General features: G+C 39.7%; 1 protein-coding gene across 6 annotated transcripts in view; it reads left to right on the forward strand.

Annotated features, from left to right (window-relative positions):
* Positions 1–19,677, forward strand: part of RALGAPA1 (Ral GTPase activating protein catalytic subunit alpha 1) — a 246,013-nt gene that overhangs the window by 197,238 nt on the left and 29,098 nt on the right. For all 6 annotated transcript variants that reach the window (XM_065403818.1, XM_065403817.1, XM_065403820.1 and 3 more), the window contains 2 exons: positions 6,174–6,332; positions 8,824–8,951. In XM_065403818.1, coding sequence (XP_065259890.1) covers positions 6,174–6,332; positions 8,824–8,951 — 287 coding nt within the window. The remainder of the gene's footprint in view (positions 1–6,173; positions 6,333–8,823; positions 8,952–19,677) is intronic.

Consider the following 19,677-nt stretch of genomic DNA (forward strand, 5'->3'; position numbering starts at 1 on the left):
TTCATGGCAGGTCCCCCATATATGATCTTTCACAAGGACAGCGCCACTCTGAGGCCTCACCCAACTTTTCTGCCTAAGGTAGTTTCCAATTTTCACATCAATCAGTCAATTCATCTCCCCGTTTTCTTCCATAAACTGCTCTCTTTCCGAGATGAAATAAAACTCCACATGCTCAATGTTGTAAGAGCATTGTCCTTTTATTTACATAGGACTAGGCCATTCAGGTGTATGCCTTTACTCTTTATGGCATTTGTTGAGAGGATTAAGGGACAACCCATGTCACCTCAGAGACTAAGTGGGTCTGACTGTAATAGGACTTGTTAACCATTTGATTAAGAAAATTCCCCTGGATGTATTGGGGATCATTCCACTAGAACTAAAGTGACCTCTGCACTTTACATCCCCCATATCCGAGAGATGTATGGCAGCAACATGGAGGTTGATCCATGCATTGGATTGAAAAGACTGGGGAAAAAATGGGTTTGTTTAGTCTGGAGAAGAGAAGACGGGGGGAGGGGATATGATAGCAGTGTTCAAATACGTAAAAGGTTGTTAAAAAGAAAAGGTGATAAATTGTTCTCCTTAACGGCTGAGGACAGGACAAGGAGTGATGAGGCTTAAATTGCAACAATGTCAGACATTGCTTCCTAACTGTAAGGGTAGTTAAGCACTAGAAAAATTGCCTAGGGAGGTTGTGGAATCCCAGTCATTTGGGGGGTTTTTAAGAACAGGGTAGACAAACTGCTATCAGGGATGATCTAGATCAGGGGTCGGCAACCTTTCAGAAGCGGTGTACCGAGTCCACATTTATTCACTCTAATTTAAGGTTTCTCATGCCAGTAATACATTTTAATGGTTTTAGAAGGTCTGTTTCTATAAGTCTATAATATATAACTAAACTATTGTATGTAAAGTAAATAAGGTTTTTAAAATTTTTAAGAAGCTTCATTTAAAATTAAATTTTAAAATGCAGAGCCCCCGGGACCGGTGGCCAGGACCTGGGCAGTGTGAGTGCCACTGAAAATCAGCTTGCCTGCCACCTTCGGCACACGTGTGCCATAGGTTGCCTACCCCTGGTCTAGATAATACTTAGTCCTACCTTAGTGCAGGGGTCTGGACTAGATGACCTAGCGAGGTCCCTTCCAGTCCTATATTTCTATGATTCTATGATTTACCATTCACTATTGCCTGGTACAAGCAATCCAGATCAGATGCTAGCTTTGGTAGCAAGTATCAGAGGGGTAGCCGTGTTAGTCTGAATCTGTAAAAAGCAACAGAGGGTCCTGTGGCACCTTTAAGACTAACAGAAGTATTGGGAGCATAAGCTTTCGTGGGTAAGAACCTCACTTCTTCAGATGCAAGTAATGGAAATCTCCAGAGGCAGGTATAAATCAGTATGGAGATAACGAGGTTAGTTCAATCAGGGAGGGTGAGGTGCTCTGCTAGCAGTAGAGGTGTGAACACCAAGGGAGGCGAAACTGTTTCTGTAGTTGGATAGCCATTCACAGTCTTTGTTTAATCCTGATCTGATGGTGTCAAATTTGCAAATGAACTGGAGCTCAGCAGTTTCTCTTTGGAGTCTGGTCCTGAAGTTTTTTTGCTGTAAGATGGCTACCTTAACATCTGCTATTGTGTGGCCAGGGAGGTTGAAGTGTTCTCCTACAGGTTTTTGTATATTGCCATTCCTGATATCTGACTTGTGTCCATTTATCCTCTTGCGTAGTGACTGTCCAGTCACAGATACACAGATACCCTCCCACCAACAACACAGGAAGAAGAACTCCACATGGATTCCTCCTGAGGGTCGAAATGACAGTCTGGACCTATACATAGAATGCTTCCGCCGATGTGCACAGGCAGAAATTGTGGAAAAACAACATCGCTTGCCTCATAACCTAAGTCGTGCAGAACGCAATGCCATCCACAGCCTCAGAAACCACCTTGACATTATCATCAAAGAGGCTGATAAAGGAGGTGCTGTTGTCATCATGAACAGGTCTGACTACCAGAAGGAGGCTGCCAGACAACTCTCCAATACAAAATTCTACAGGCCAGTTTCCTCAGATCCCACTGAGGAATACACTAAGAAACTGCACCATCTACTCAGGACACTCCCTACACTAACACAGGAACAAATCAACATACCCTTAGAGCCCCGACCGGGGTTATTCTATCTACTACCCAAGATCCACAAACCTGGAAATCCTGGACGCCCCATCATCTCGGGCATTGGCACTCTCACTGAAGGACTGTCTGGATATGTGGACTCCCTACTCAGACCCTACGCCACCAGCACTCCCAGCTATCTCCGTGACACCACAGATTTCCTGAGAAAACTACAATGCATTGGTGACCTCCCAGAAAACACCATCCTAGCCACCATGGATATAGAGGCTCTCTACACAAACATCCCACACACAGATGGAATACAAGCTGTCAGGAACAGTATCCCTGATGATGACACAGCACAACTTATTGCTGAGCTCTGTGACTTTATCCTCACGCACAATTATTTCAAATTTGGTGACAATATATACCTCCAGACCAGTGGCACCGCTATGGGCACCCGCATGGCCCCACAATATGCCAACATCTTTATGGCTGACCTGGAACAACGCTTCCTCAGCTCTCGTCCACTCACACCCCTTCTCTACCTACGCTACATTGATGACATCTTCATCATCTGGACCCATGGGAAGGAGACCCTGGAAGAATTCCACCATGATTTCAACAGCTTCCACCCCACCATCAACCGCAGCCTGGACCAATCTACACAGGAGGTCCACTTCCTGGACACCACAGTACAAATAAGCAATGGCCACGTTAACACCACCCTATACCGAAAACCCACCGACCGCTATGCCTACCTTCATGCCTCCAGCTTCCACCCCGGACACACCACACGATCCATCGTCTACAGCCAAGCACTGAGGTACAACCGCATCTGCTCCAACCCCTCAGACAGAGACCAACACCTACAAGATCTTCACCAAGCATTCTCAAAACTACGATACCCACACAACGAAATAAAGGAACAAATCAACAGAGCCAGACGTGTACCCAGAAGCCTCCTGCTACAAGACAGGCCCAAAAAAGAAACCAACAGAACTCCACTGGCCATCACCTACAGCCCTCAGCTTAAACCTCTCCAACGCATCATCAGTGATCTACAACCCATCCTGGACAATGATCCCTCACTTTCACAGACCTTGGGAGGCAGGCCAGTCCTCGCCCACAGACAACCCGCCAACCTTAAGCATATTCTCACCAGCAACCATGCACCGCACCATAACAACTCTAACTCAGGAACCAACCCATGCAACAAACCTCGATGCCAACTCTGCCCACATATCTACACCAGCAGCACTATCACAGGACCTAACCAGATCAGCTACAACATCACCGGCTCATTCACCTGCACGTCCACCAATGTTATATATGCCATCATGTGCCAGCAATGCCCCTCTGCTATGTACATTGGCCAAACTGGACAGTCACTACGCAAGAGGATAAATGGACACAAGTCAGATATCAGGAATGGCAATATACAAAAACCTGTAGGAGAACACTTCAACCTCCCTGGCCACACAATAGCAGATGTTAAGGTAGCCATCTTACAGCAAAAAAACTTCAGGACCAGACTCCAAAGAGAAACTGCTGAGCTCCAGTTCATTTGCAAATTTGACATCATCAGATCAGGATTAAACAAAGACTGTGAATGGCTATCCAACTACAGAAACAGTTTCTCCTCCCTTGGTGTTCACACCTCTACTGCTAGCAGAGCACCTCACCCTCCCTGATTGAACTAACCTCGTTATCTCCATACTGATTTATACCTGCCTCTGGAGATTTCCATTACTTGCATCTGAAGAAGTGAGGTTCTTACCCACGAAAGCTTATGCTCCCAATACTTCTGTTAGTCTTAAAGGTGCCACAGGACCCTCTGTTGCTTTTTATAGCTTTGGTAGGGCATTCTTACAATCTTCGTTCAAATAGAACTCCTCTAATCCACTTCTAGGCAATTGCTTGTAGGTCACCAAGAGTGGAATCTGTTTGGACACTCACTCGAAGAAGAGAGAACCACAGCTTACCCTACAGTAACTGTGCTTCTTCAAGATATGTTCACACAGATTCCGTAGCCTGCCTTCCTTCCCTGCTAATCAGAGTCCTGCTCCTATGAGATTCTGACTGAAGGAACTGAGTGTGGGTTTAAGCTACCTCACCCTTTATACACTGTTATAAGGAGTGCTAAGGTGCAGGTGTGGCCCCCATGGACAAAAAAAAATCATCTTGTGTGCATGGGGCACACGCACATCAGAGTGCAACTCTGTGTGGACAATACATCCTGAAGAACCAGTCACTGTAGGGTAAGTAACTGTTTTATGTGGCCCTGAGAGAGAATTGACTTGTTCAGGATCATACAAGAAGTCTGTGTCAGAGTCAGGAATTGAGACTTAGGAGATGTAGGTTCAGTACAGTACTGGGCCACAAGAACATCCTCCATGTCTGCTAGAAATGTGAGTGTCGCTTTTCACTGAGTCTTTATTTTAAAAACTCTTATATCCAGTTACAAACCAACAGAGAGCAGCACAAACTTGTAATAATGCAAAGAAGGCCACTAACAACCTGTTTAGGCCCTAAAATTTACCCCCTTTTAAGTAAATCCTAAGTAGTATTCTAGGAGGTTTGTAGGTTATATTGTTAAATCATCCTCTACTCAGTGGTATCTGTTTATTATCCAGAGATGCTGCATAGGTTTTACTTTTATTCAAAGTACAGATATGCTCTTAAAATGACTGTGTAAAAGAGGCCCTTTCTTATTTAATGTGTGTGTGTGTGTGTGTGTGTGTACGCGTGTGTGTGTTTGTTGTTTTGTTTTGTTTTGTTCAGGGTAGTATCTGCTGACTACTTCTTACTCTTATCAATGCAGAGCCAGCCCAGTTCAAAGAGTGAGTTGGATTCTGTTCCTTGAGTAGCATCAACAGAATAGTTTACAAAATAGTTTACAGGTAACGCTGTGTAAGCTAAATGAAGGCAATGGGCCAACAGAAATGTCATCTGTGGTATAATATGGGATTGAAAAGGTGTAACTGAAGACTTAATTTGTCACATACAACCTTTGTTATTGGTGGTGATGTGCGAGAGGGAAAGCAGTTCGCTTTCTCAGATGCCAGGTTGAGTTTTCAGGGTTGTCACTTAGTGGGAGGAAACATCATTTTAGCTATACACTGAACACATTAGATCAGGAAATCCATTGAGAAATAATAACACGGAGCCACCTCATGCCATTTTTACAATGACTTTTCAGGAAAGAACACATTTTAACAGAAGGTGAATTTTGGAGCATAAGGTTGAGATTTTCAAAAGTGTTCATCATTGGCCTAATTCTACTTTCATGAAAGATGATTGGAGTTTACCACTGACTTAATGGAAGAGTTCAGCCAATCATGAACAGTTTTGAAAGTCACATCCTAAATGAGTTAAAAGTATTTCTTTTAACCTAGTATATTATTGTTCCGAATGGTTTCAGTGGTGCACATTTTGAAACTTCTGGCCATTGAAAATTTGCAAGGGTATTCAGGCTTCAAGAAAAAATAAACACTTAGTTTCAGTGGTTTTTGGAGCCATGGAAAATCCAGATTACATTTTTCTCTATGATTATTTTATTTGATGGTAGCCCATTTCCAATCTGGCAAGAGGAGCAAAGTTCCAGATTCCTCAAATACAGATCTTGTAGCCACAGATTCATTCAAACTGCTTTTGAGAATTGATATAGAAAGATTTCACACTTACAAACTTAGTCCCTATTAATCTTGGTGTGAAGATTTAAAGTATTTTGGTAAGTCAAATACAAGCCACTGCGCATCTTCTACCAATTTTATTAGGGAAAATTGTAGATTTAACTTGGAAATATTCTATATTGTCACAGCTGTTCATTTAAAAAAAGTCATACCTGACATCAACATACTAAACAGACCTAATTGTGAATGTTTGCTTTGACTTGCATCTAAATCAGGGACATTGCAATGTGGTTTGGATGTGTCCTCTCTCTGCACCCCACAAATTCTTCTTCAGTTCATTGTCATTTGGAATACAAGCCTTGGCTATATCTGTACAGCTGCAGTACTGTGTACTCAGCTGTTAAAAATTTTGTTTTTCCCTTCTTTTTCCAGCTAAGACATTTAGGAAATGACGAAGTGCACATTGTCTGGTCAGAGCATACTCGAGACTACAGGAGAGGAATAATTCCTACAGAATTCGGTGATGTTCTTATTGTTATCTATCCAATGAAAAATCACATGTTCAGTATCCAGATCATGAAAAAACCAGAGGTAAAAATTTATTTTGTTTTCCCCTCATGTGTTGACTAACTTTTGGGTTATTTAAATATATGTTGCTGTTTTTTATGGTGTGACATATTTAATCCAACAAGGTAATCCTTCTTTAATAATGACAGTAGTAATAGCTACAAGATAAGTCATGTGTACTGAGTGCGGTGCAGAGAGGAAAATAAGCAACTGTGAACAAAAGGCCCATAATCCCATCAAGCAGTTCTGATAACTAATATAAACTGCAACAACAAAGGTTATAGTATTTTATGTAGTCACTTGAACTCTGAGATTAGATTAAATTAAATTTAGTCTGGTTTGTTATATTTGTATTGTATTGTATTAGCACATGAATCCAAATCCTAGTTCTTTGTCCTGAGCTGGCTATCTCTTCCTCCTTGCTCCATTCAGTATTACCACTTTCCTTTCCTTCCTCTCTCAGCCATTTCTACCTTTCCTTTAGACTGCCACACAGGAATTCAGGCCCAGATTCAGAAAGGTATTTAAGCATGTTGGCTTTAAAGGGACTATTTGTCTTGCTTAAAGTAAGGCATATGCTTAAATATTTTGTTGAACTCGGGACTTAGTGTGGTTGCCTCCCTGTCTCATAGCCATGCTCTTTAACGGCACCAGATTGACCATTCAATGTGGATTGAGCAGCTGTTGGACTAGAAGCAGCAATGAATGATTGGATCGCTTAATTCTTAGGTGTGATGTCAGTTGCATGGATTTACAGATTTGTATTTTACAACACTGGATTTTGTTTACTATAAATATGAATACTAATAAGCTACATGAGAGAAATATGAAGTCAACCATATGGCACTGAGTGTGGTATGGTAGTGGCATTCATATGGTATTCAGGATAAAACTAATGCCATAAATGGTATGGTACTACCAAGGATGCACACATTTTAATTAAAACTACATTTTTCTCTTACTTGAAAGTATGAGGGGTTGCATTATTGCCATATTTTATTACTATTTTTAATTGCTTTAAATAAGAAGGGAACATCCTTGCCCTAATAGAATCTTCCATTAAATGGAAAATGAATGACTTCACCAATCAAACTAGATAACTTCAAGATTCTCAAAATTGAGTAATGGCAAAAATAGTGCACTAAAACTCTTTTGTAGTGTGGATCACATCTTAGCAGACAGATTGCCTATTGGGTATCTCTCCCATTTATGATCACATATAGACCACCTCTCTTCCTTTTTACAGTCATATAAAATCCTTGTGGTGGCAACTACAGCAATTGTTTACATACACAAAAAGGAAGGTATTTTATATATTTTTACTTTTTTTGATGCTATTTAGTAGCTAAAAACAAAGTGCTGGGTCTCTTCTTACTTGAGACCCAGCACTGTGTAACAAGCCCTCTATCTGTGAAACACCAGCAAGTGCTCCACAGATCCCCAGAGGTCCACACACAGCTGCTCCAGAGTGATGGGGGAGTCCCAGATGCTAACTGGTCAGTGAAAAATATAATGTCAAAATATTAGAGCCAGATAATTCTGTGGACTTTTGGTCCTTAATATATGTATATCCCCAAACTTTCTGCTAGTCTCAGCCTAACTTATAAAACTGTGCTTATAAGTTTGTGTATGCAAAGCCTGAATTTGCAGACATATCTGGTAGTTAGCCATGTATCAATCTATTATGTGTACACACATGCAAGATTTGACATCAGTGAGTTTCACATGAAGTTAGCATGATAAATACTAGAATGAAGGAAACACATGAGAGCAAATAGGGAATCATGCCTTCCACCTGTAATCATACTTTTTTATTTTTAATTTGTTTAACGTATAAGCAAAAAGCATTCAGACTGATTTTATTATTCATGTACTTATCTACCAAAGTGTGCTAAGTACAGTACGCACACAAAGTAGACATGGGGGTAAAATCCTTGCCATTTTCAAATCAACAGCAAAACTCCCATTTACTTCAGTGGGGGTCAAGATTTCATGTGTGGTTTCTGCTTCAAAAAGCATACAGTCTAATTGTAGATACGATATAAAAAATGAGAGCAACAAATGGGGGAAAAGAGAGTGGTGGATAAAGATCCAATAATAGTCAGATGACAGTTATGTGCACATTTAGATAGTTCCACACTGCAGATTCATGCTGTATCTAAAGATGTAATTTTTTTTAAGTGAGTAATCATTTCCCCTCCCTTAGCCTTTGAACTTCATTAGTGTCACATATATGACTTACTATTAGGCTTTTGGCAGAAAGTGTTGAAAATAAGCCTGTATGAGACACACTATTCAAATGGTTACTTAAAACAGAATGTGCAGAAAAATTATCTGTTACCAAGTTATATGGCTATGTATTTTCATGAAAGAATAGGTCTATCACAAATAATTGTTGTGATTAACCAGAGATGAGGAAGAAAAAGAATGATGAGCTCTCCATTGTTAATGTTGATTTCTAATTGTTATAGCAGAGATTTCATATTAGGGTTGAATTTATTAATTTCTGATTCAGGTTCCATTCTTTGGTCCACTCTTCGATGGCGCTATTGTTAATGGAAAAATTCTTCCTATTATGGTTCGTGCAACAGCTATAAATGCAAGCCGAGCGCTGAAATCACTGATTCCATTATACCAAAACTTGTATCCTTTTCACCTGTACAGTTTTAACATACATTGATTTTTCAGGGCTAAAGATATTTTTCTCATGGGTTTTTTTTTTTTTTTTTAAACCTTAGATTTCTATCAATTTAATTCAGGGAATATATTTTAAACCGATTTTTTTTTTAAGAAACTTCAGATTAATGCTTTAAAATTGCCAAATGAAGACCCTTTAGTGCTATTAAATAAGGAATGACGGTTTCACATACAAGTCCATTTCATATACAGATTTTTCCAAAAAGAGCTGATTTGTGGTATTAGCAACTTGTTCCTTTAGTGAAAGTAGATATTTGTTCATTGTTAACATTGTGTAATTTTGTTTTTCAATCCAGATTGTTTTTGTTTCAAAAAGAGAAAAATTACTTTCTATTATTGCTGCTTATTAGCTTGATTATTATGGTACCTGATACATAGTTGTATAATACAGTTAAGAACACCAGGCCATCATCAGAACTACATAGGCATGTCTTTGTAGAGAAGACTGAAAAGTTTATCACCTTTTCCTGTTAGAATTTTATATTTCTGTAAACTTCAGAACAAGGAGCTCCTAAGAAAATAAGATTACAGCACAACATGAAGTGAAAATAAAAACATGAGGTAAACTAGTCCACTTTTTAAAAAAAAATAAAAAAATTAATACCACTTGATCTAATATAGCTACATACTTTTATCCATATATATATATATATCATTACATAGTATATGGTTTATTTTTTTACATTTCTCCCCTTTCTAAGATTGACTTCTACTGTTATTGTTTTTGAACTAATAAATGTATGTTCTTGTTGTATCTATTTTAAGTAATGAACAGGAGAGTTTAAATTTGAATTAAGATTTTTTTTCAACTTTGTACGTTAACTTCTACCTGCGGTATAGATTTATTGCCTTGCATTTGTCAGCCAATAGACTATTACTTAAATGTTCTGTATTCTTTTAGAAATTGTCTTTGTAGTAGTTGTGTAATTTTGCTTTTATTGTCACATTTCATATGATGATATAGATTTATAGATGGATGATGGTCTATCACATTGATCACATTTAATGACATTTCTGCAGTGTTCTGGTTGATCGATATGCAGATGCACCATTATTTCACTTTTGAAGAGGTCTGATTATTTATTTTTTCCTGTGTCTCGGACTAGGAATTCCAAATGTGTTGCCGTCATTTGACCTCAAAAGAGCTGGGGCCTATGGGTGTACTGACCCATGCAGGGTGGACAGTTGAAAGTTACTTGCCTTGAAATAACCTTCTATGTGCTCTGCAAAGTAGCAGTGTATCTGAGCTTTTGTGAGGAGTATTGTGCATATAACAAATCCCACAGACTTAACCTGCAGGTTTGTAAATTCAGTGCCCTGAAATTGTCCAGGACCTGAAGGTTATATATACTGGGAGAATTCCTACAAAGATTGCAGATTCTGTGCTCCTAATTGTAGTTGCTTATCTACATCTACATCATTATTATATACAGTGGTCACCATTTAAATATGGATGTTTATCATTTTAAATCATTAGCATTGCTTTCGTATGAAAGGTATTCTCTGTATGTTGTTGGAATTTGTGACCCCATTTAGCATGCACATTAAGTGTCAATGTACTGGGTACCGGTTTTAAATGACTTCATTATTAATTGGTGACATAGTGTGAATTGGCATCTGCCTCTGCTCGGATTATGTGTTGTGTTCACTGCTCTTCATAATGCTTTGAAGATAAAAGGCTTTATCTACTGTAAATGAAACACTTTCATTATCTAATCTTCATGATACCTCTGTGAGGGATGTGAGCAGGGCTTCAAATACCTACTTTCCCAGGATGAATAAAATGTTTTCTCTGGTGAATTGGGCTGTGAATCCCTTGCCTGCTTCTATGGAGAAGAGAAGGACAGAATAGCCCTGTTGCTGCTCCTTTAGAAGGAGGGAAAGGGAGAAAGACGGAGCAGAGTGGCCCACGCATACTAGTCCATTTTTAGGAGGGGAGAGGATGAAAGAGAGAGACTAGTTGGAGCCTTTACTTTTCAGAGGGTAATCAGGAGAGAGGAGCAGAGGGCCCAGGTGGAGAGGTTTATGATAGGTCAAGGACCTTATGCATGTCCAGCAGTGGGGTGGTTGCAGCACAACAGAGAAAGAAGTAGCAGGAACCAAATTGATTTTTATTTGTTTGTTTTGTTTGGACGGGAGGGGCAGATTTAATTGGGGGCAGCATTGTGATTTATTGATGACATTGAAGATGGGGCAATAATAATTAAATTAGACTGGGTTTTGAGGGGGCAGGTCATGACAGACTAGATCAGTGTTCTGGCAAATGAGTGTCAGAGACGTTCTTCAAACCCTGTAGCAGACATGCCAACCCCGCGAAAAAAATGCAGAAATTGGGCTTGTTTTTGGCTTAATTGGCTTGTCAGTTGCTTGTTGGCTAGTTTTTGGCTTGTAGCTTGTTGCTTCTTTTTTTTAATCAGCTCCTGGCAAGCAGGGGCAAGCAGGAGCAAGTGGGGGAGAGAGTCAGGGGTGCACAGCAGGCCCACCACAGTCCCAGACTGCACCCCGAGGAGATCTAGTCATATAGAGTGTTGGGGTTCTTAGGGATTGGCTTGTTTTGGCCTTGTCTTGAAATGGGATTAGCTTGGTTTTTGGCTTGTCGGGGTGCTTATTTACCACGTGAAAGTTGGCAGCTGTGCCCTGTAGTTGAGTATTCTCTCCTTTTTGAAGATGGAGAAATTGAGAGAGCGATGTTAAAGTTGTTCAAAACCACTGTAGTAGTTGATTTTAAAGCCATGATTAGAACACAGGAGTCTGACTCCAGTCTGATATTCATCCCACCATGCCATGTCCCCATTCAGTATGTAGTATATGCTACCTGGAAGACATTTTTGGATTACTGTTGGTCAGGTGATACCCAGCTGTGTACTTCTCCATATCCGGAAGGGGCTTTTTGGTGATATATAAAGCCAAGGTGGAGGTCTCTAGAGCCCCAGTTATTCAAACACATACATGCTTGCTGGGACTACTCACTATGTGTAGGATTGCACTCTGTGCAAGTCTTTGCAGGATTGGAACCTGAAAGAGTAATGGTGACTGAAGGGAAGAGTCTGGGGTCACTGTCTAGGATTTCAGTAACTTTGTGTTTTACTGTTTCAAAATGTTATGGCTCGTGTGTGTGTGTGTGTGTGTGTGTGTGTGTAATTTCTGTAACTGTTTTGCAATTGGAATTTTATTATAGGTATCATCCTTGAAAATGTTTTTGCTATTCTAATGGGAGATAACCAACTGTGTATGAATTCCCAGTGCAGTGCTGTAACTAAGAGCTTGAACATGATCCTTGAATGTGTATCAGGGGAATATCAAGTAGGAGCTGGAAGCTGGTACTACCTCTGTATATGGCATTTATGAGACTCTTACTAGAATACTGTCTCCAGTTCTGGTGTCCACACTTCAAAAAAGATATTAGAGACCTGGGAAGGGTTCAGAAAAGAGCTACAAGAATGACTCAGGGTCTGGAAAATATCTTTGTAGTGAGAAGCTCAATCTATTCAGTTTATTCAAGAAAAGATTGAGGTGACTTGAGCATGGTCTATAAATACCTACCACTGTAATTTACAGTATTGTTATAGCTGTGTTTGTCTCTCTCTAATCCTGGGACCATGTTGGGTCAGTGTGGCAAGGCACCTCCTTCGTCTCACTAGGCTTAGCACTTCCCCCTCTTGTGATGGTGGGCCTGGGGTAATCAGCCCCACTCAGGGCAGGTTTGCCTTCCCCATTCTGTGCTCCTTTGGTCATATTTTCAGGGTAGGCCTCAGGGTCAGCCTAAGGGGTGATCCTCCACCAAACAAAAAGGAAACAGTCTCATAAACACAAAAACCCAGGGGGGCCCCTTTCACTGCCTCCTCGCTGGTGCAGGGTGTCGTCCTGCTGGTTGCCTTGGGGTGTCAATCCTTCCCCTAGCAGGCACTCAGGTTTGGCTGTTTCCCATATGGGAAGGAGCACAGCTTCTCCTGGAGCAGCTTATGTCCCTGCTGCCACTAGCCTGGAAGGAGCTTGCCTCTCTCTTTCCCCTTTCTCTCACCAGAGGAGGGGTTTTAAAAGGTTTTAATTCGATTCAGGTGTCCGGTCTGACTTTATCACATCAGGTAATATCTTTTATTGGACCAACTTCTGTTGGTGAAAGAGACAAGCTTTCCAGCGACACAGAAGAAGAGTTCTGTGTGTCTCAAACAGAAGTCGGTCCAATAAAAGATATTACCTCACTCCATCTTGTCTTTATAAATATCTATACAAGGAAGAAATTTCTGATAGAAGAGGGCTCTTTAATCTAGAAGAATAAGGTATGAAAAAGATCCAATGGTTGGAAACTGAAGCTAGACAAATTCAGACTAGAAGTAGGTACAATTTTTAACAGTAAGGAGCCATTAGAATAATTAGGGACCTGATGGATTCTTCATCACCTGAAGTCCTTTCAGTCAAGACCAGATATCTTTTTAAAACAAGTTGTTGCTCAAACAACAGTTATGGGATTGATGCAGAAATTACTTGGTTAGAGTCTATCGCCTGTGTTATGCAAGAGATCAGACTAGATGATCATAATGGTCTCTTCTAGCCTTAAAAACTATTTCTTTGTCTCCTCTCTCAAGATCAACATGATTTTAAATAATTTCAACTACTTAGAGAGGCCATTTCCCTTGAGTTGTAGTTAAATTACCTCTTGCATATCTACTGTTGATTTGTTCTAGGTCTTCTAGCTTGCTTAGAAAGCTTAAGTTCAGTATTTGCATGATATAAGTATAGATAATTTTTTTTCTTCTGGTGTTCAGCTTATGTCTCATGAACAATGGAATGTTCAAACTCTCCACAATTTCTGATTTTTCCTATCAGTTGGTAGGTTTAGTACATAGAACATGATGATATTGAGTGGTCTTGCTCATTTGTGGATCTTTAGTGAGAATATGTGATCAAGGATTTCCATACAGTTCAGTGAGCTAATCTGAATTTGGTAAAGTCAGAGGATGTTTGTTCCAATTCATAGTGCCAATACAGAAGCCTTTAAAAATCACATTTTGGGTCAATCAGGAATTTAGAGTCTTATTTTACAGTTGTTCCCTCAATCCCCCTCAATTTCTTAGATCTCCAAAAATCCTTGGTTCCCTGAATTCCCATTTATTGCCCACTCCCCAAATCTTTGTGTCAAAAAGCCAGTCTTTTGGACAAGTAAGGCTTGGTATAGCACCTTTTAGTGCCACTAATGCCATTCTTGGATCCACCAAAAAAGTTGCTGGCAAAATAATGAAAGGCACTCTCTCTCCAACAGCTAAGCATACTGTTAGTATGCTACAGCCACCGTCAGAGCAAATGATCAATCTAGGATCTTTATATCCATGGGGTAGTACATGTAATGCTGTTGGATTGCTGAGTTAGCCCATTACTCACCTGCTTGCTTAGAAGAGGAAAGGTGGGGGCCTCCATTATATAAAAATAAGCTTTCATGGAGAGAATGTTTCAGAAAACATGCATGTAGGTTTACAGAAAAGGGGGTAGTTCTATTCTTGACTCAAAAACTTTGCCATTCAATATAAATAATTTGTTTACTTTGATAAACTTTGCTCGTAAGAGGCTTACAGTGCTAGCAACTCTAAGTGTGTTGGAAATAGGCACTGTATGAATCTTTCCACACCAGTGCATAAAGGTCTTGAACTACAACATGATCTTGCTCTTGCAGCTCTCTGCTAGGAGAGAGTGACAATCATGAAAAAATTTTTTGGAGGTTTTGTAATGTGGGCTAATGTCCTTTAAGGATTCTGCCTAAAATTTAAAATAAAAGGAAAAGGAGGCAATATTAGTAAAGTAAGATATATAAAGCAGGGTTGATAGGCTAGGAAAGACTATTTTCCTATCTTTTTCTATTTATAAACACCTGGTTTCTGCCTGGAGGCTAACTGGTCTTACATTTTCTTTATAGTATATTCCTGAAGAGTTAATAGTTGAAACATTGTTATCAAACCTTTAGCCTTTCAACACAGCTGTTTTAATGAGAACGGAAAAAATCTTCCTTGTACACCAATACATTACTCTTCTTTCTACATCTTTTGTTTTTCATATTCATTTTGAGTCCTTATTGTTTCCATCACTTGTTTTATTTATGAGATAATGTTTTGAGGTTTCACTTCAAGGTTGAAAAAACTGCGAAGTTGCTTGTAAAATTCAAACGTCTAATGAAGGAGGGGCTTACTTGATTTATTTGATATGCTTTCTACTGATTTGCCCAGAAGAGGGCCTTGCAGGAAAACAGATCTCATATTTGTTGTGCCTCTTAGACGAACATCTGTCTTCAGATAATCTTTCCATGCTTTAAATTCCATCTTACTTCTATTTTAAAAATAAAAATGATGTGAAGTAATAATATATCATAAACTGAGAAATTTTGTACCATTCAAGTTCTGGGGCAGATTTTTTTAATTTAATTAAGAAAAGTTCATATTGATCTGGTAAGTTTTCAGGCTGTCGTTTGTGAATAGTCAATAACCTTTTAACAAATATATATTATAGCACTTTATTTTTTTTTCTGCATGTTGTTCAATTTGTAAAATTAAAAATACAACTTTCACTACAACTTGCAATGCTCTGAGGTTTTTTGTCTTGTGTGATCTGGAAGTGCTTATTGTTCACAATTCTAGTCATAAGTTTCTTCATAAACATGGGAACTACTAACATAGGGTAGGTCTACACTTACCTCCGGGTCCGGCGGTAAGCAATCGATCTTCTGGGATCGATTTATCGCGTTGTGTCTAGACGCGATAAATCGATCCCAGATCGATCCCCGAAGTGCTTGCCGTCGACGCCGGTACTCCAGCTCGGCGAGAGGAGTACGCGGCATCGACGGGGGAGCCTGCCTGCCGCGTCTGGACCCGCGGTAAGTTCGAACTAAGGTACTTCGACTTCAGCTACGTTATTAACGTAGCTGAAGTTGCGTACCTTAGTTCGAAGTGGGGGGTTAGTGTGGACCAGGCCATAGAAATATAAAAGTAGAAGTCAGGAAGGGCACTGGTTCACTAATGCCAGTTTCTTTTTTCCTCCTACCCCAACCTCCAACTACCATATTTCTCCAGTCTAGGAAAGAAAAATATCAGCATTTTGTATTCAATTAATATCATATATTTTGCATCAGTAGTTGAATACCCAATATAAATGTCATAAGGGGTGCTTTTTCTCTCTCTCTTTCATCCCCAAATAGAGACAGAAGAGTTCCCAGGCTACCAGGGCAGTCCCTAGGGAGGTGCAGGGCCCGGGGCATAAGCGCCCAGTTGCTATCTGCTGGGGGTGCTCCACCCAGGCCCAGCCCCCACTCCACCCATTCCCCAAGGCCCCACCCCGCATCGTCACGCCTCTGCCCCGCCCAGATCCATCCCCTCCCCCGAGTGCGCTGCGCCCTCGCTCCCTCCCCACCTGCGCCTCCTAATGCCGCGAAACAGGTGATCGGCTGGAGGCGCTGGGAGGGATGGGGAGGACTGATCAGTGGGGCCCGCCAGCAAGCAGGAGGCACTGGGGGGAGAGGGAGGTTGGTAAGGGGGCTCCTCCTCACTCCCGCCTCACCTCACCTCCCGCCTCCTCACAAAGCACAGGGCCCCCCAAAGCGTGGGGCTCGGGGCAGTCGCCCCCATTCGTCATACCCTAGGGATGGCGCTGGAGGCTACCACTGATCACTGTGACCTCCCCTGAAAATGGGGAAATATGCATCCTCTTGTAGTTACCCCTGCACTGAATTTTGCTGCTGCAGTTTTGTTCAAACTACCGTACACCTCTAGGACGCTCACCAAATTGCACCATATTTCTGAAAACCCAGAGCATCCAAGATTTGGCTGTGGGATTTCAAAAGTACAGTATAGTTTGGGGCATAAATACCTGTTGTAAAATGTACATCACTGACTCCCCCACCACAGATGGAGGGGAATGGACAACAGAGATAATTTTAAGTCTTCAGTATTGATTTTTTTCCCCAGACAGATATCTGGGCATTTCCAATACCGTTATTTTAGGTGAATATTCACACCATCCCTAATCATAAGAGATTGCGTATGTAGATTTATGCTACATCATCCAAACAGATGATCCCTGCTTAGGGTGACCAGACAGCAAATGTGAAAAATCGGGACAGGGCGTGGAGGGTAATAGGAGCCCATATAAGAAAAAGACCCAAAAATCGGGACATCTGGTCACCCTATCCCTGCTGAGGTGCGCCAAAGGAAGGCCGGATGTCCAAAGTCCATCCCACTGTGCCATGAAGGAAATTGCTTCCCAGGTCCAAGCAAAAAATCACAACAGTTAAGCATTTTCTATCCAGACTCACTAGCACATTGTCATGGGTAGATTTGACAATTATTTCACAACTAAATTGTACTAAAAACTCTCCTCATCTTCTAACTAGTTCAAGATTAAATAAGTTAGTTTCACATGTGAAATATAAGAATTGATTTACCCTTAAAAATTGGGAGTATCCCAAGATGTATGCTAATTTAATATCAGATTATTTTTAATAGTTTATTCAGGTATTCCAGTTTCAAAGCAACGAGCATAGTGTACGACTTTCTGCATTAAAATAAGATTACCTAAATATTAGAGAGCAGAGGTGGGGTTAAAATTGTTTTACATTTAACTCTAATAAAAGTTCAAACTATTTTTCTATAGTTTTTTTTTATTATGAACAAACGGGTTTATTTATGCATTTGTCATTGATTTCAAAAGGACATTTAAACAATGAGTAGTTATAAAAAAGACTACTTGAAGGAAATATATCAGAAGGATTTGGTTTCTGTAAACCAAAGTCAGCTCAGGTACTCAAAACAGCAAACCTCTTGAAAACCCAAGAAAAGGAAAATGTCTTTTAATTCATAAGAAATCATATATTTAAAAATTCTAAAATCAAATAAATCATTTTAGGATCTTATGTTATAAACTGAGCTATTTCTAAAATAAATTACAGATGATGCAGTAGTCCTATAAACAGTTTTATCTTTTTGAATTTTCACTATGTAAACTAAATTTCGTATGGATAATTGTACTGCTGTGTAAGCTGTTTTATTCCCATTTAAAAAAAAAAAGACTAAAATTCCAAAGCATAAATTGTGCTATATATGTTCGTTAAATGTAGTTTGAGCCTTATCTCAGGGACATCTTACCTAACTATATATCTAATGTTGTTCAGTAAATGAGGGAGAGTATTGATTGGCATATGCTGCTTAAATCGATCATCCTGACAGCCAGAATTACAGTAATCTGTCAGTATTGATGACTGTCTTTCAAGCTTTGATAGCTCTCCCTCGCTTGTCATGTCTTGCCTTACTTGTATTTGAAGTGCATTTTCTTGCAAACTCTGGTTTTGTCAGGGTAGGTACTTGATAGTGTTTTTTTGTCCCTTGAGTCCAATTTATTGGCTTGATCATGCAATTAGAGTTAAAATGCAACACTGGGGAGCAAGATTAGGTAGTGTTCTGAGTAACAATTGGACCTTAAGGGTAGTACAAGCTTGTTCTCAGACATCATTTATTAGTAACCTGTTGAAAGAATAGAATGTTTTTGCAATGAATAATTCCAAAGCATCACTTTAAATGCCTTGATTTTAACCACTAGAAACCACTGATTGAATCAACATTTGTGATTGGTTTTTAAACTCTTGTCTTGTTGTTTGTCACATAGACACTTCAAATAACTGCAAAAGCTGTGTTAGGGATATATGTATCAAGCATATGTGTATTTTTGTAAGGACACATAAATACTTTACTTCATTTTCTTCATTGCATATTTCTCTCTTTAGAACAAAGGATATTAGAACGATAACAGTAACTCAAATTATCAAAAGCTAAAAATTCTGCCCCTCCCCAAACTCAAAAATGCTGACTTTTTTTCACAAGCTTTTGTTTCTTTTCATTAGCTAGATCACTATTAGTTTAGTGTAACAATTTTAGCATCAAAAACACAGGTTATCAATAATTGTTTCTGAATTAGTAACATGGCTTTGTTATCAATTCTTCTGTTATCCAGATTCAGGAGACATGTTGGAAAGAGCTGAAAGAGCCAAATATAAATGAGGCAAAAGTGACTGTGCTAGCATAATTTTGCCACTCATAAAGCTGTATTATGAAAAACTCTCAAGGTGGGCTACTGGCATCACTGGTCACTTTCTATTACAGGAAAAAAATATTTCGGAGCCACATACTTTCATATAGTTGATGGTATGTTGTACTGTAGATTGTTCTTGTCTCAATTTTTGTATGAATTGACTTTGCCCACCTACGTTAGAAAAATGAATATTTCAATTCATTCCCATATCTACCTATCTACCTGCCTATATCCGATATATATTATTCAACTGTGCGCACAGAATTCCTTCAGTGTATTTACTGTTTTATGTAAGGAGAATTTTTGTTTAAACAGAATTTCTGTGGAGTGCCCTGAAAAGCAGTAAGGTAGTTCTGAATCCTGTTGTTCTCTGGGACCCCCATACAAGTTCTGGAATTATAACTACATGTATAGGCTTAATAGTGAGGAGTTGGTGCTTGCCTTGGAGAGGTCTCATTTGTACCTGTTAGTGTCTCACTCCCGTTTTAAAGTCTGAAATTTAAATATACTGTTCTTGAACTCGGTGGAGTAATCAATATTTAATTACACCATTGTAAAATATACTTGAAATGGTTTTATAAAAAACAAATATGGGATTTTCTCTTGCTGC

This window comes from Emys orbicularis, chromosome 4 (genome assembly GCF_028017835.1).
Source record: "Emys orbicularis isolate rEmyOrb1 chromosome 4, rEmyOrb1.hap1, whole genome shotgun sequence".
NCBI lineage: Eukaryota > Metazoa > Chordata > Testudines > Emydidae > Emys > Emys orbicularis.